General features: G+C 38.6%; 2 protein-coding genes across 2 annotated transcripts; one reads left to right on the forward strand and one right to left on the reverse strand.

The window, feature by feature from the left end:
* Window positions 3,730-4,338, reverse strand: LOC109844580 (heavy metal-associated isoprenylated plant protein 47-like; the record flags this gene model as incomplete). The annotated part of the gene is made up of 3 exons (XM_020413690.1): window positions 4,262-4,338; window positions 4,029-4,107; window positions 3,730-3,932 (listed from the first exon to the last, which is right to left on the reverse strand). Coding segments are annotated over exons 1-3 (291 nt in total), but the record flags the coding sequence as incomplete, so codon positions are not given.
* On the forward strand, window positions 9,183-14,014 carry LOC109841853 (subtilisin-like protease SBT5.3). The gene is given in 16 exon segments (XM_020410788.1): window positions 9,183-9,317; window positions 9,408-9,520; window positions 9,608-9,705; window positions 9,981-10,145; window positions 10,790-10,898; window positions 11,482-11,493; window positions 11,495-11,572; window positions 11,574-11,632; window positions 11,635-11,704; window positions 11,706-11,851; window positions 11,854-11,993; window positions 12,168-12,265; window positions 12,361-12,604; window positions 13,108-13,315; window positions 13,415-13,503; window positions 13,621-14,014. Coding segments are annotated over 16 exon segments (1,956 nt in total). The 5' UTR covers window positions 9,183-9,233; the 3' UTR covers window positions 13,864-14,014.

Below are 14,978 nucleotides of genomic sequence, written 5' to 3' on the forward strand. Positions count from 1 at the left end.
CCCCCCCCCCCCCCCCAAAAAAAAAGGCAATGTTTGACTGAAAACTCGGGAAATGAAATAAACCAATAAATCACAAAACAAATATAGGTTGGATAACTTTTCATATCATGAATTCGGGAGAGGAGCTTTCGGGTTTGAACATTTTCTTAGTGGGTTCATCGCAACCTGAGGGACATAATAGACTAGACCTTGAATTAGGCCCATTGTACCAGGTATTGATGAAATCACACACAATATGTCTTCATCTATTGAGCAAAGCGGGTTGAGCGTTAAAAGTCATGCTCACAATAACCGACTCATGAGAGTTTCTAAGGGTTAGTCCTCCCCTACCCCTAACCGCGACCATAACGATTCCTCTCACATAGGTAAGCCCTCCAACGGTACTACAGCTAGATATCATACCCTCCACAATACACGCGTAGGACTTATTAAGAGTAAGACTCAACCTAACCAGATGTATCATAAGAGCATCGTCAAGTAACAAATGCTATCATAATGACATTTTTAAAGTTTTATGGTGACAACTCATCTCATCTCATCTCATCTCATCTCATATTCTTTGATTTCCTTCTTTTTTTTTAGCCATCCAAACAACCATAATACAAGATTTCATATTCTTTGATTTCCTATTCTTTAATTTCCCAAATTTTTTGGCAAACAAACAGCCCCTTAGTGGAATTTATCCAATTATTCATTGACCAATGGTATTTAATATTTCCGTCATTGAATGAGTTAGTACGCGCTTGCTCTCATGGAGCTGATTATTAACTAGTAATTAATTGGCGAGGGAACGAAAGAAAGACACGTATCATTGACAAGGACACGGGGTAAAAGTGGACAATTTTTAAAGACTTGCTACATGGATAAAAAAATAAAAAAAAAGGAGACACGGTAACAATATTTAAATAGTGTATCTAGCTACGATGATGGGACCCATGTGACATAATGAAGATATATGCAGAATAACTTTGTTATCTGTGGATTGTAGATATATCTTTCTTGTATTTAACGGGATAAATTGAAACAGCCCCAAAGTGTGATACATTCTTTCCATCACGCTTTAATCATTGTCTCGATTTCATTAAGACCAGTTACATTTATCCACACGGACCACACCTTTATATGACTCCTCGTTGTTTTGTGCGTGTAGCTGTGTGGGATTTTTTTTATTCTTTCTTTTTGTGGTGGTGGTGACAGCTATAGTTTTCCTATGAATTAAACTTCCAATTTGTTTGCTCAGATGGTGGTAGACTAGCAAAGTCAACACTTCACCGGTCAACATGGGGTCCAATATTAGCTCCCCCCATTCTACATTCAAAAATGATAGAGGCACACCATGTGCCACACCCTCAGCCACACTCCCCTCTCTCTGCTACAGTAACCAGGGTCCACATGAGATTTTATATAAATCTCATGTGGGTCCCGGTTACTGTAGCAGAGAGATGAGAGTGTGGCTGAGGGTGTGGCACATGGTGTGCCTATAGTGTCACTCTTCTACATTATGCAGTAAGGATCTTGATATATGTACAGTTGTGGTGCCATTATATACTGATATGCACGGTTAGCCAAAAAAAAAAGTGCAGAGAGATTATTACTTTTTAACAATAATCATCTACTATGTAGTGGATATTTTTACGGATGAAGGACATCTTCGCTTTTCTGGTTAAGATTAAAATCTCAAGAGGCTTAGTGGGGTAAAAATAAGTTCAGGAGGATTACGTGCGCACGAAACACAGATGCGCTCAAAGCTCAAAGTTTGTTGTGGAATTAAAATAGTTCAGGGTGTCATATGGGAAACTACCCAAAATGAGGGTTTTTTTTAATGTTTTATTTTTTATTTTATTTTCCATGATGCCAGGAGTGTGCTGTGGTCTACTTCCTTTCCTTTGGAAAAATAAGTGAGGAAGGAAATGAGGAACCAAAAGACGATCAATCATTTGATAAAGGCATGAACTCAAAGCGGAGAATTTTTTAAGACTTGCTCATACAGGGCGAAGTTTGTATTTCAAGAAGAAAAAGTAATAATAATAAAATAAAGGAAAAATTACTTCAATGCCCCAAAATTGAAAAAACAATGTGCAACAGCCCCCTGTACTTTTAATGTTTGGTATAAACCCAAAATACACTTCAAAAGTTTACTTCAGCCCCTCCAGCTCACGAGAGTGAGCTGTAATTCTCAGAAACCCGACTCTACCCTTCCCATATTTGATAGGGTAAAAGGAGGGGAAAAAAAAGTTAACATTCATATGTAAAGGATATGGATACAAATATATATACATGTCGATAAGTTTCATCGGTTCCTCCTGTATATCATTTAGATTATATACTCTTTGAGTTTTATTGGTTTCTCTCGTATCTAATTTATATCTATCCAAATCGAATCTGGTATGCATATATTAGATTTTGGTGTATAGGTAAATGAATTTTAATTTCTTGTCAAAACGTATCGGTATTCGTACTCGTTACCCATTAGTGATTAACAAATGAATACAAATACGATAAATATCATATCCAGTCTATGCTCAACAGCTTGCACCCTTTTGAGGTGATCCACATCAAAGCAAAATGACGGCCTTCTTGTCGTGTATGTCCGAGAATCCTTCTTGCTTGGAATGCAACTGTCGAGCGCTACTAACTCTTCCAGGCTTGAAAGTGAGATTTGAATTGAAGTGGTTCGGAGGATGACTAACCAAAAGGGTGGACTATGCTAAGTTGACTTGAAGTCTGTTATCAAGTATAAGAATAAGCGTACAAACTCAAAACTTCTAAACTTTCGATTACTACCTTTCACTTAGAATAATATGAATTAGGAGGATATATACTTTTGAGAAATTAGATTAAGATTGTCACTGTCAAAAACGCCCCAGAAACAGGGTTGGTAATATAAATTAGATTAAATTATAGAGGGTTAACTCACTTTAATCCTTATTTATATTTTTTGTGTTTGGCAGGATAAGAAGGGGTTAAGTCTCATTAACCTCTCACTTAACCTTTTGCCAAACGACACCTTAATGACCTAAACTTAATAGCATTTGGTCACATTAGTAATGCTTAATTAGGTTAAAATGATGGTGTTCCCCGCATCGACCTTATGGTACGGGCCGGGACTCCCATATATTTTGTGAGGTATTAATTTTAAAGGTTTCTCATACCATTAATTGTCATAATCATGAAAATTCCTATACCCTTTGGACGAAATTGGGCTGCAATTAATTTTTAATTTGCCTTGGGGAAATCCATGTCTTGAGAGGAAGAATTTTTTCTCGGAGGCAAAAGAGAGAGTAGAGGTTTTTTCCTTTTCGTTTATGTGTTTTCCGAAGCTCACACTAGGGTTGTATTTATAGGGTTGAGAAACCCTTAGCCATTGAGAATCCCCACAGAAAATAAGGTAAAGTTCGCCAAATTCGCGCGACTGTTTGCACGCTTTCTAAAAACCGCGCAGCCGATATGAACTTCGTGCGCGTTTTCCACATTGCTAATTGCCAAGAGAAAGAAAAAAACATGTGGCAAAGCGGGCGCACCATGGCGTGGCGAGGCGAGGCGTGCGCGTGTGATATGCAAAGCCCAAACAATTGAAAGCCCAAAACACCCCCCCTTATTAGCTTCTTCTTCTTTTTCCCCTTCTTTTTTCTCTTCTTTTTCCCCTTCTTTTTTCTCTTCTTTTTCCCCTTCTTTTTTCTCTTCTTTTTCCCCTTCTTTTTTCTCTTCTTTTTCCTTGTTAGCTTCTTCTTCTTTTTCCCCTTCTTTTTTCTCTTCTTTTTCCCCTTCTTTTTTCTCTTCTTTTTCCCCTTCTTTTTTCTCTTCGACCGCAGATGCACTGATCAAATCTGCGAAGCACATCTTCTTTCTAAGCTTGATCGTTAGGGCCGCCGAGTCGATACCATCGCCGATAACCACGATTTTCTCTCCATCTACTTGTGCAGATATGACACCTAAACGCAGAAAAGAAAAACATGCATGTGTTTGGTAAACTTAGCTAGCCAGATTAAACCAACAGAAACATATAATCTTAGTTTGAAATTATGTACCAGGCTGCCCAACGGCTACCGTGAGCGCTTTTGTTCGCCTCTTTGCATTTTCCATTGTGACCTTGATCTCAATTTTTTGCTGCGTACGGAATTTGATGCGTCAAACACATGATCATGAGGCTGGCTACTAGTTAGTTCCAACTATGCTATACATGTATAAATCTCATTTAGGATATATATGAAATAAAACTAATGGACAGATCGAGTTTGGGGAGATCTTAATTCCTGCTCACCTTGCCCATGATGCTGGTGTAGGTGTTACTCAATTTATGCCTTGAGAATTGAGATGTGGGAATTAAGTGGAATATGAGATTCTCTCAAATTCATAACCCCTATATATAGGGATTTCTGTGTGTGTGTGTGTGTGGGTTCTTCAGTTGACGTGGTCGCAGTGTTGTGGCTAGCTAGTAAATTATACAATCTGGGTCTTAAGTCAATTAGTTTTAAAATGTGACGCAAAAAATACAAAATGACGGCATTCGTTGAATGACCTTTTTTAGGCTGGCGGGGCGGGCCATAGATTTGGAGCGCTTGCGAGGTGGGTGAGGTGAGGTCTCTTTTAGATAGCAAAGATTTTGGGAGATCGATGTTATTATAATTTGTATGACTCTATATTATCATACAAATCTTTTCAGAACATCCCTCCCTCGCCTCGAGATAGCTAATTTTAACCCTCCCTTTAATTTCTTTTGGATGGATGCTCTGTAGAAACGGCGAACACATTGACGAGGTTCAGGAAATTTGAAGCTGGGAACATTTTGAGCGTTGTCCGGCCGACCGCCGAGTTCGTCACGGTCGACCGCAAAACGTGCACGAGTACATGATAGTTTCTGGAGTTCTGGTCGGTCGACCGCGACGTTAGGTCCGGTCGACCGCCAATTCTTGTAATGGTTTTCTGGATTAGGTGGCACTAGGGGCACACCCCCAACCACAACTCCAACCACACATCCTCTCTCAGTACGTCGGGCCTCACATGAGATTTTAAATTTTTAAAATCCCATATGGGGTCCGGTGCACTGTAGCTAATGAGAGAGGGTGTGGTTGGGGGGTGTGCCCCTATCATTTTCCTTTTGGATTTTGTCGTTCTGTCCGGTCGACCGCGAGCTTTGGCGCGGTCGACCGCGAGTCGAGTTCGGGTCTGTTTTGATTTCCTATTATGTTTGGGATTTGTGTTTGGTATAAATACCAACACACGTTTTAGGGTCTCTTTGGCTTTGATTAGGCTTGTTGTAAGGATATTTGGAGCACAGAAAAGAGGTATTTTCTGAGCTATTGGTTAGGGTTTTGTTTGGAGAGAATTAGAGATTTGTTTGTGAGATTAGTTGGTTAATTGGAGTGATTTTGTAATCTCACTTTGTACTCTTTTTCTCTATTAGTGAAAATCCCACACCCTTCTTGCCCCGTGGACGTAGGCAACTTGCCGAACCACGTTAAAATTGGTTGTTTGTGTTTGTGTCATTACTTTGGTTTGTTTGGCCTTCTCCCTCGGCGTTTGTTTTGGTTCCTCGAAGCACTTGAATGACCTTTTTTAGGCTGGCGGGGCGGGCCATAGATTTGGAGCGCTTGCGAGGTGGGTGAGGTGAGGTCTCTTTTAGATAGCAAAGATTTTGGGAGATCGATGTTATTATAATTTGTATGACTCTATATTATCATACAAATCTTTTCAGAACATCCCTCCCTCGCCTCGAGATAGCTAATTTTAACCCTCCCTTTAATTTCTTTTGGATGGATGCTCTGTAGAAACGGCGAACACATTGACGAGGTTCAGGAAATTTGAAGCTGGGAACATTTTGAGCGTTGTCCGGCCGACCGCCGAGTTCGTCACGGTCGACCGCAAAACGTGCACGAGTACATGATAGTTTCTGGAGTTCTGGTCGGTCGACCGCGACGTTAGGTCCGGTCGACCGCCAATTCTTGTAATGGTTTTCTGGATTAGGTGGCACTAGGGGCACACCCCCAACCACAACTCCAACCACACATCCTCTCTCAGTACGTCGGGCCTCACATGAGATTTTAAATTTTTAAAATCCCATATGGGGTCCGGTGCACTGTAGCTAATGAGAGAGGGTGTGGTTGGGGGGTGTGCCCCTATCATTTTCCTTTTGGATTTTGTCGTTCTGTCCGGTCGACCGCGAGCTTTGGCGCGGTCGACCGCGAGTCGAGTTCGGGTCTGTTTTGATTTCCTATTATGTTTGGGATTTGTGTTTGGTATAAATACCAACACACGTTTTAGGGTCTCTTTGGCTTTGATTAGGCTTGTTGTAAGGATATTTGGAGCACAGAAAAGAGGTATTTTCTGAGCTATTGGTTAGGGTTTTGTTTGGAGAGAATTAGAGATTTGTTTGTGAGATTAGTTGGTTAATTGGAGTGATTTTGTAATCTCACTTTGTACTCTTTTTCTCTATTAGTGAAAATCCCACACCCTTCTTGCCCCGTGGACGTAGGCAACTTGCCGAACCACGTTAAAATTGGTTGTTTGTGTTTGTGTCATTACTTTGGTTTGTTTGGCCTTCTCCCTCGGCGTTTGTTTTGGTTCCTCGAAGCACATCGATTGTTTTGGCTTCCGTGCACAACATGCTCACCTATACCAAGATTAATAGAAGATACCAACGTTTTCTTTATAGTACTAGTCCCAGTTTAGTCGATCTAATGGCGGCTGCCCTTTTACAAAAAACTTTATATTACTTCGTGCAATGTTTTCAATGTGATCGTTGGCACTATGCAAGTCTGGCAGTGGTTATGGGGTGGCTGGGGAGGGGTGCAGAACCGTATCCGCATTTGTAAATATATGCGCAACCGTATTAATTAGAATACAAATATATTTATTCTAATCTATAACTTAGAGGACATGGTTATCCACTGAAACGTCCGGGATGCGTATGCGGAATACCCGAATATATATTAACCATATATAACTCGATTTATTTCAATCCTTAAAGAGTAATGAATTTGAGACCAGTTGCTTTTCAATATCCGTTTTGTATCCGCATGTATTTTCGTATCCGTATCTGATTTAGCGGATATGCTTATGAATTTTACTTATCGAAACGTATCCTTGTCCGTATCCATACCCGTGATTGGAAAGAGGATGTCAATGGTAAGTGTCATGTCTGAGCCGTATCGGGGCCGTTTTCACCCTTAGTGCTGGGTGCTGGGTGCTAACCATGTTGAAGTGCTAATCACACCAATACAGGGACAAAGTAAGTGTTTTAATTTGAACTGTAATATCATGTATGCGCTGATTGGACTGAGGATTGAGCATCAGGGATCAGGTACAGGGTCACGAGGTTTGTCGGTAGGGTCTCATCCTGACGTTACCAATACGTTGATGATATCTCCAGCTATAGAATGAGATTTGCTGTGGTGATAAATGTGTTGATGTGCTTTGTGCCAAAGTATATTTCAAGCTTGAAAGGCAATGAGAACAGCTGCTTACATAAAAATTAATGGAATAGAAGATTCTGCAAACGAGTCAAGATCATTTGTCCCTGAATTATTAACACAAGCTTGGAGCTCAAGTTTTAGATGAATTTGACTTCAAAATGTGCAAAATGTGATTAATTTTACTTTCATGAATGATTTCTTAATTATCAAATCAAGGATGAATACATCATCTATGCTTATGTCATGATTAATAAAGCTAAAGATGGAAAGTGACTCGACAATTCATAATCAACTTGACAATTATCAATTGAAGAACCAGGCTACTAAATCTTAAAATTCAATACAAAATTTAAGCAAGAATCTTAGTTTAGTATATGACATTTTTAAGCCCGTAAATGAGGCTAGCATGCGAAGGCCTATTTAGCTACCAAAACTAAGCCCAGTTGTAGGTGTGGGCCTAGTCCAATTGGAATGGCCCATCAACAAAGCCTAGTCCTTCACCTCTGAATAGAAGGGGAATAAGAAGAAGAAGTTGAAGAATTTTTTTTCCTTCTTCTTGTGCAATGGATGTAACTTTGTATTAATACTTCGTAACTATATTTTATATGATTTAACAAAGAATATAGGGAAAAAAATTATTCTATCTTAATGGCTAAGATCATATGTTTTACTCAATTTAAGATGTTGCAACAATCTGAATTTTGAGTATATATAGTTTTAACAAAAGATTTGGATCATATTATGCAGGTGCAACGATATAAATCAGATTTAGAATGAATCATAATCACTCAATTTATTATTAATTTGTGTTATATAAAATAATAAACTTGTTTTATCAGATAGTTACAAAAAAATCCATTAAGTGTCAGATTTAGAATGAATCGTAATCACACGCTATATAAATCAACAGTTATGATAAATATAAAGGTCTCTCAACTTTTTTTTTTTATTTGATAGAAGAGAGGATCCAAATCCATTTTAATTTTTAAGTTTGGCAAGTACAAAGCAATGTTAATAAACTTTTAAATTGAGTAGGAATTAGTTGTAGTATTTTACTTCAAAATGCCTCCTAATTATTTTAGTTTCCCTTCTCAAATCAAATTTCTTTCTAAACTATAAAGCTAATCAGCAACGACAGTTTGTTCAAAACAGTTAATATCTAAAATCTCTTTAATCTTTTTGAACTACAAAAAAGTATTCTCTAAAATTCATTAGTTTTTCTAGTTATAAAAGAATGGGGTTATGATCTTTAAAAAATAAAAGAAAAAGGAGGCTAACGAAAAGCAGGGGAAAAAGATAAATCATATAATTTGAGATTTATGACAAATATAAACCCTGAAACTACCTCAAGATTATCCAATTTCTCTTAATTTTCACATTAAAATTAGAACCTAGAGTTATGAATATTTACATTTCCGATTTTATCCACCAAATCAAGGGTTAGCTGAAAATACCTCAAATTTTAATGTGCACGTACAACAATCATAATCCTTAATTTACCAAATCATACAACACGTGGATTCATCTTAAATAAGCATTCATTAATGAACATCAACTACAGTTATTTATTTATTTATTTATTTGATAAAAATCAACTATATTTAATTAATCTTATCCTTATTTAACTAACTGATTTATATCTGTTATTAAGGTACGATATAAAAAAAGTTATACTCCTTGATTCTCTCAACTAAAGTTTTCAACCCCTGAAGAATTTCTTCATTAAAAAATCTCCCCATGAAGGTCTCTATATAAACAGAGAGAAAATAGAACGGAGATAAAGGAGAGAAAAAAAAAAGAAAAGAAAAGAAAGAAAGAAAGATGAGTATTGAGAGAAAAAGCTCTGCATTCACTATCTTGCTCTCTTTCTTCCTATTTTTCTCTTCAACTTTTGCAGCGAAAAAGGCAAGCATTTGGTTCTTGTCTCTTTTTTTTTGGGGGGGAATTCGATATGAAAGTTATTTATGTTAAATTTTTTTTCCCGTTATTTTTTAGCCTTATATTGTGTATTTGGGAGGGCACTCGCATAGCAAAGATGAGATCTCTCCTCTTACTGATGAGAAAGTTACGAATACTCACCATGAAATCTTAGGATCAGTCCTTAAAAGGTACATAATTTTAGATATTGTTTATTTTTTGTTATGGAAAAACATGATTTTGTGATAATTTTTTTTTGACGTAATATTAACGTTCAGTAAAGAGAAGGCCAAAGATGCAATATTTTACTCATATACAAAATACATTAATGGGTTTGCTGCCATTCTTGAAGAGGATGAAGCAATGGAGATCTCAAGTAAGTTACTCACTTACAACTTTGCATACATTGTCATATTGAATAATTTAATAGTTTTATATTTTCATAAAAGAAAATAATTCTGATTTATATCTGTTTTTTCAGAGTATTTAGGTCTTGTTTATGTATTTCAACTAAGTTTCTTAATTTAGAACTTTACATACATTGTGATATTGAAGAATTTAATGGGTTTAAAGTTACATAATTATTCAGAAAAACAAATTGCATAATTCTTTTTTTTTAATTTGATTTGTTATTTTTTTCCCCCATGGCAGAGCATCCAGGGGTTGTTTCCGTATTTCCAAGCAGAGCATATAAGCTTCATACAACTCATTCATGGGAATTTCTTGGGCTTGAGAAGGATGGAAAAGTTCCCAAGAAATCTCTATGGACGAAAGCTAATTTTGGTGAAGATGTGATCATTGGAAATCTAGACACCGGTAAGTTTATATATCACCTTTGATAATAAGTCGTTTTTTTTTAATAAATGTTTTGATCAATTTTGATATTTTAATAGCTTGAAATTTTGATTACTTTTCTTCTGTACGTTAGGGGAAAAAAAACAATAAAATTATTGTTTCTAGAAAATAGATTTGTGGTCTGGTGCAAACGAAGTTTGGATACAGAACTTGACTTTGATTTGTTATTGATAGACACTTATTTTAATGTTAGAATAGATATCTATGGTCAAATAATTAACCTAAGTTGACTATATCTTAGAAGATAACATATGGATGATATTTTAAGAGAAGTATATGCAAATTATACCTCTTGACTTGCTTTAATCTTTTACCAAATTTCATACACTAATAGCCCCTAACATATTGGGGACCTCATTATTTGTAGAAAAGAACAGAATAATGATCTAGAAGCTCATAATTTTCACCATTGAAGAAAACAAATAGCCACGTTATCCGCATATAGGAACTTAATTTCAAATATTATTATTATTTTAGTTCTAGGTACCTAAATGTTACTAATCCATCTTTTTCATTCTCTTTCTAACTTATTATTTGCTACTTTTTCAAGGTTTTTTTTTTAAAAGTTAGTCAAACATTTTCATGTTGTTTTTTGTTGTTTGTAGGTGTGTGGCCAGAATCTGAAAGCTTCAAGGATGATGGTATGGGATTTATCCCTTCAAGATGGAAGGGCGTATGCCAAAATGACTCCGAAGAGAAATTCTCATGCAACAGGTATGTATAAATTAGAGTTATTTGCACTTAACTACCCTAAAATTCACGCCATTTTTTACTTTGATACTTCAAAGTTTCTTGTGTCCATAAAACCCCAAAAATTTCAAAAAAATCAAAAAAAAAGTGCAAATAACCCTTTTCATTAAACTATTCGCGCCTCTATCCTATTTTTTTTATAATTTTATTTGGGCCAACTTTCCTAAAAGATTTTTCTGCGGTTTTTTCTTCCTGGTTTGGATCCTCTTCATCAATTCAAAAAAGTAATGTAGATATCACTATTTTGATAACAACTATTGATTATTTAATGGATGGTTAAGATGCTTTCTAAATCTATCGCTCAACGTACCCCATAAGTTGCACTCAATCTATTATATTTTTTAAATAAATTGAAATGATTTTGTAAGATAAACTGCGCTTATCGTAGTTGCGTGAAATTAAATGATTACATGGGCCAAATTGGAAAAACGTGACTTCCGAGCAACTGAAATAACTGTCAACTAACCGTCCCGTACATCTCTACCGTTCGATCAAATCACCGAACCCGAAACCTCCGAGCCTAACCGTCCGATTTTCCCATATATAGGAAGCTCATCGGGCCGGTACTTCAACAAGGGCGCCATCGCCGCCGGCGAAAAGATCAACTCCACCTTCAGCTCGCCGCGTGACACAGAGGGCACGGACCCACACCCTCTCCACCGCCGGCGGAGGGCCGGTCCCAGGCGCCAGCACCAACGGTTTCGCAACGGGACGGCCAAGGGCGGGTCCCCCAGGGCCCGCGTCGCGGCCTACAAGGTCTGCTGGCCGGCCGGGATGCTACGACACCGACATCATGGCCGGGTTCGAGGCGGCGATCCACGACGGGGTCGACGTCCTGTCGGCGTCCATCGGGGGGGCCGTAGCGGACTACTTCCGCGACGGGATCGCCATCGCGTCGTTCCACGGCGGTCAGGAACGGGAACGGTGGTCGCGTCGGCGGGTAGCGTCCTTGATCCGGGTTCGGCCACGAACATCGCTCCGTGGTTGATAACCGTTGGGGCGAGCACGATGGACAGGGAGTTCTCTTCTTACCTCTCTATTAACAAGAAGCACTACAAGGTTGGTTAGTTTCCTACAAGCTACAACTTTTTCTCTAATTATTGCCACTTTCATGATTTTATTGTAAAAAATAAAATGCTCGTGATTTATGTAAAAAATAAAATTTAATATGAATGTTGCTTTTTATTCCTTTTTAACAAAAAAAAAAAATTACGTTTTTCAAAATGTTTTTAGGGGCAGAGCATGTCTCTTAGCTCTTTACCCGGCAACAGGTTCTACCCAATGATCACCTCCTCAGATGCCAGATCAGCCGATGCGCCTCTCAATACCTCGTACGGTTAACAAATTACCTCACATTATTCCATTTTTCTCAAAAAAATAAAAACACTAATCTTAATTTTCTTCTCCTCCATCTACCGAACTGCAGTCAGCTGTGCTTCATCGGACATCTCGACCCAGAAAAAGTGAAGGGAAAGATTGTTGTGTGCCTCCGTGGAATCAACGCGAGGGTCGACAAAGGGGTCGCCGTTAAGCAGGCCGGAGGAGTCGGAATGGTCCTGGCGAACGACGAGAGCACCGGAGACGAGCTCATCGCCGATGCTCATGTCCTTCCGGCTGTGCACGTATCTTATTCCGACGGTGTTCAAGTTTTCTCCTACGTCAACAACACCAAGTAATCAGCCTCTCTTCTACGTATTTGGAATTAAATGTCATGTGATGTTGATTTATTTGCCTTATAATAAGACCATTTTTATGAAATATATAGCGAAATAGACCACTTTGAAAAATAATTAGCAAAATAGACCTCTTTTGAAAAAAAGAGGTCGATTTTGAAAAATAAGGCTCAGAAAACATACGGGACTACTAGTCCCGTATGTTTAGAGCCAACTTAATCACGGATTAGTGACTCAGAAAACATACGGGACTAGTAGTCCCGTATATTTTCTGAGTAGAAAATTTTACTAATCCGTGATTAAAACATATGGGACTACTAGTCCCGTATGTTTTCTGAGCTGTTTTGCAAAATAGACCTCTTTTTGGCCTGTTGGCCAAAAAAAGGTCTATTTTGCTAATTATTTAGCAAAACGGTCTATTTTGCTAAATAATTAGCAAAAACGGTCTATTTTGCAATTTTCCCCATTTCTTTCGCTACTTGTTTTTGTGGGGGTTGTAGCCGGACATAACGGCACCAGGGGTGAGCGTCATCGCTTCGTGGACGGAGTACGTATCGCCCACCGACACCGATGCCCGACCCCTCAAGTACAATTCGGAGTCGGGCACCTCCATGTCGTGCCCCCACGTATCTGGGGTCGTCGGTTTGCTCAAGGCCCTTCACCCTGACTGGAGCCCCGCCGCGATCAGATCAGCGATCATGACTTCTGGTACCAGCATCGAATTGCATACTAATTTATATCGATCGATCAGTAGAAGGGATGCTTAATTTTCAGTTACATTACATTTTTTTTTTTTTGGTTTGGCAGCAAGAGTCAGGGATAACGTCGGGGTTACTACGACCTGGCCGCGAACGACTACCTCAACTTCCTATGCTCCCTCGGCTACAACTCGACTCGTATCAGGACTTTCAGCGTCGAGCCCTACTCGTGGCCCGTCGAAGCCTCTCCGGATCGAAGACCTCAACTACCTTCGATCGCGGTCCAAACCTCTCCGGCCAAGTATCCGTCTCTAGGACGGTCAAGAAGTCGTGCGCCCCCGCACGTACTACGCGCGAGTGAACGCTCCGTTAGGGGTAACGGTGACGGTGGAGCCGTCGACGCTGGAGTTTAGTAAGGTGGGGGAGGAGAAGACGTTCGAGGTGGTGCTGAAGGCGAAGAAGGGTCTGACGGCGGAGTATGCGTTCGGGAGGTTGACTTGGTCTGATGGGGTGCACCATGTGAAGAGTCCTATAGTTGTGAATGCGAAAAATGGTTAGGTTTTTTTGATAAATTTAGGGGGTAGTTTCCATTTTCTATTGTTTTTTTTTAATTTATTTTAGAAGCAAACTATTGTTTTAGTTGAATTTAGGGAACATTGTCTTTTTCGGTATATAGATTCATCAATGCTGAAGTAGAAAGTTGGAAGGATATTCTCCATGGGGTTTGTTCTCTATTTTAAATTTCTTCTAAAAATCTAGCTGTGGATTTGTGATGTAAAGTCATAATTTTATACTGTCATCTTAAAATCCCTTTTAAGTAGAGATTAATGGGTATCCTTGTCATAGAAGGAGATTTTCTCCTTGACGCCTATGTGACACAATCTCCACCATCTTCATAAAGTAAGAGAGAGTGTGCGAATTGATGGGGATTTGTGCCTACCTTATGAAGATGATGGAGATTGTGCCACATAGGTGAAAAGGAGGGAAATCGACTCCTATGACAAGTATACACATTAATCTCTTCTAAATATGAAAGCTCCCAAATTATTATAAGAATTAGTGTTTTATTTTAATTTTGAGTAGCGTTAGGGGGGCCCCAAATATGGAACAGTGGGAGGGGACACGTGAGGTATTCCCTCCCCACTGTATGATACATCGTTCATGATGTTCAAGACTTTTCCCAGAGTATGAAAGCACAAGCCTATCAATACGGCTAACCCTCCCCAGCAAAATCCTCCTATCCCAACGCAAGGAATTTGAGACTCACATTTCTCCTCTTAGGGGCTGTTTGGTTGTTTTCCGAAAAAAATCGGAAATGGAAATGTCACATTTCATTTGATTTCAACCCATTTCAAGAGTTTTCCCACATTTCTTTTTTTGTGTTTGTTTCGCAAAGAAATCACCTCATTTCACCGCCACAAAGAGACAAAAAAAGCCGCAATAGTAACAGTGCACCACATTTCTATTTCTTGTGTTTGTTTGAACAAAAAGCAAAGGAAAGAGAAATCAGCCCATTTAAATAATCTGTTTTATTCAGCTTTACTATTCTAACAGTGCTTTTAGTAATAAATAATTCATTGAAGTGACATTTCCAAGTGTTTTCAGAGGTTTTTGTTGTGAAAACACATTTCTTAAAAAGCTGATGTGGCATCCTACGTGGCGTTTCATTTCTT

Source organism: Asparagus officinalis, chromosome 1 (genome assembly GCF_001876935.1).
Source record: "Asparagus officinalis chromosome 1, Aspof.V1, whole genome shotgun sequence".
Classification (NCBI taxonomy): domain Eukaryota; kingdom Viridiplantae; phylum Streptophyta; class Magnoliopsida; order Asparagales; family Asparagaceae; genus Asparagus; species Asparagus officinalis.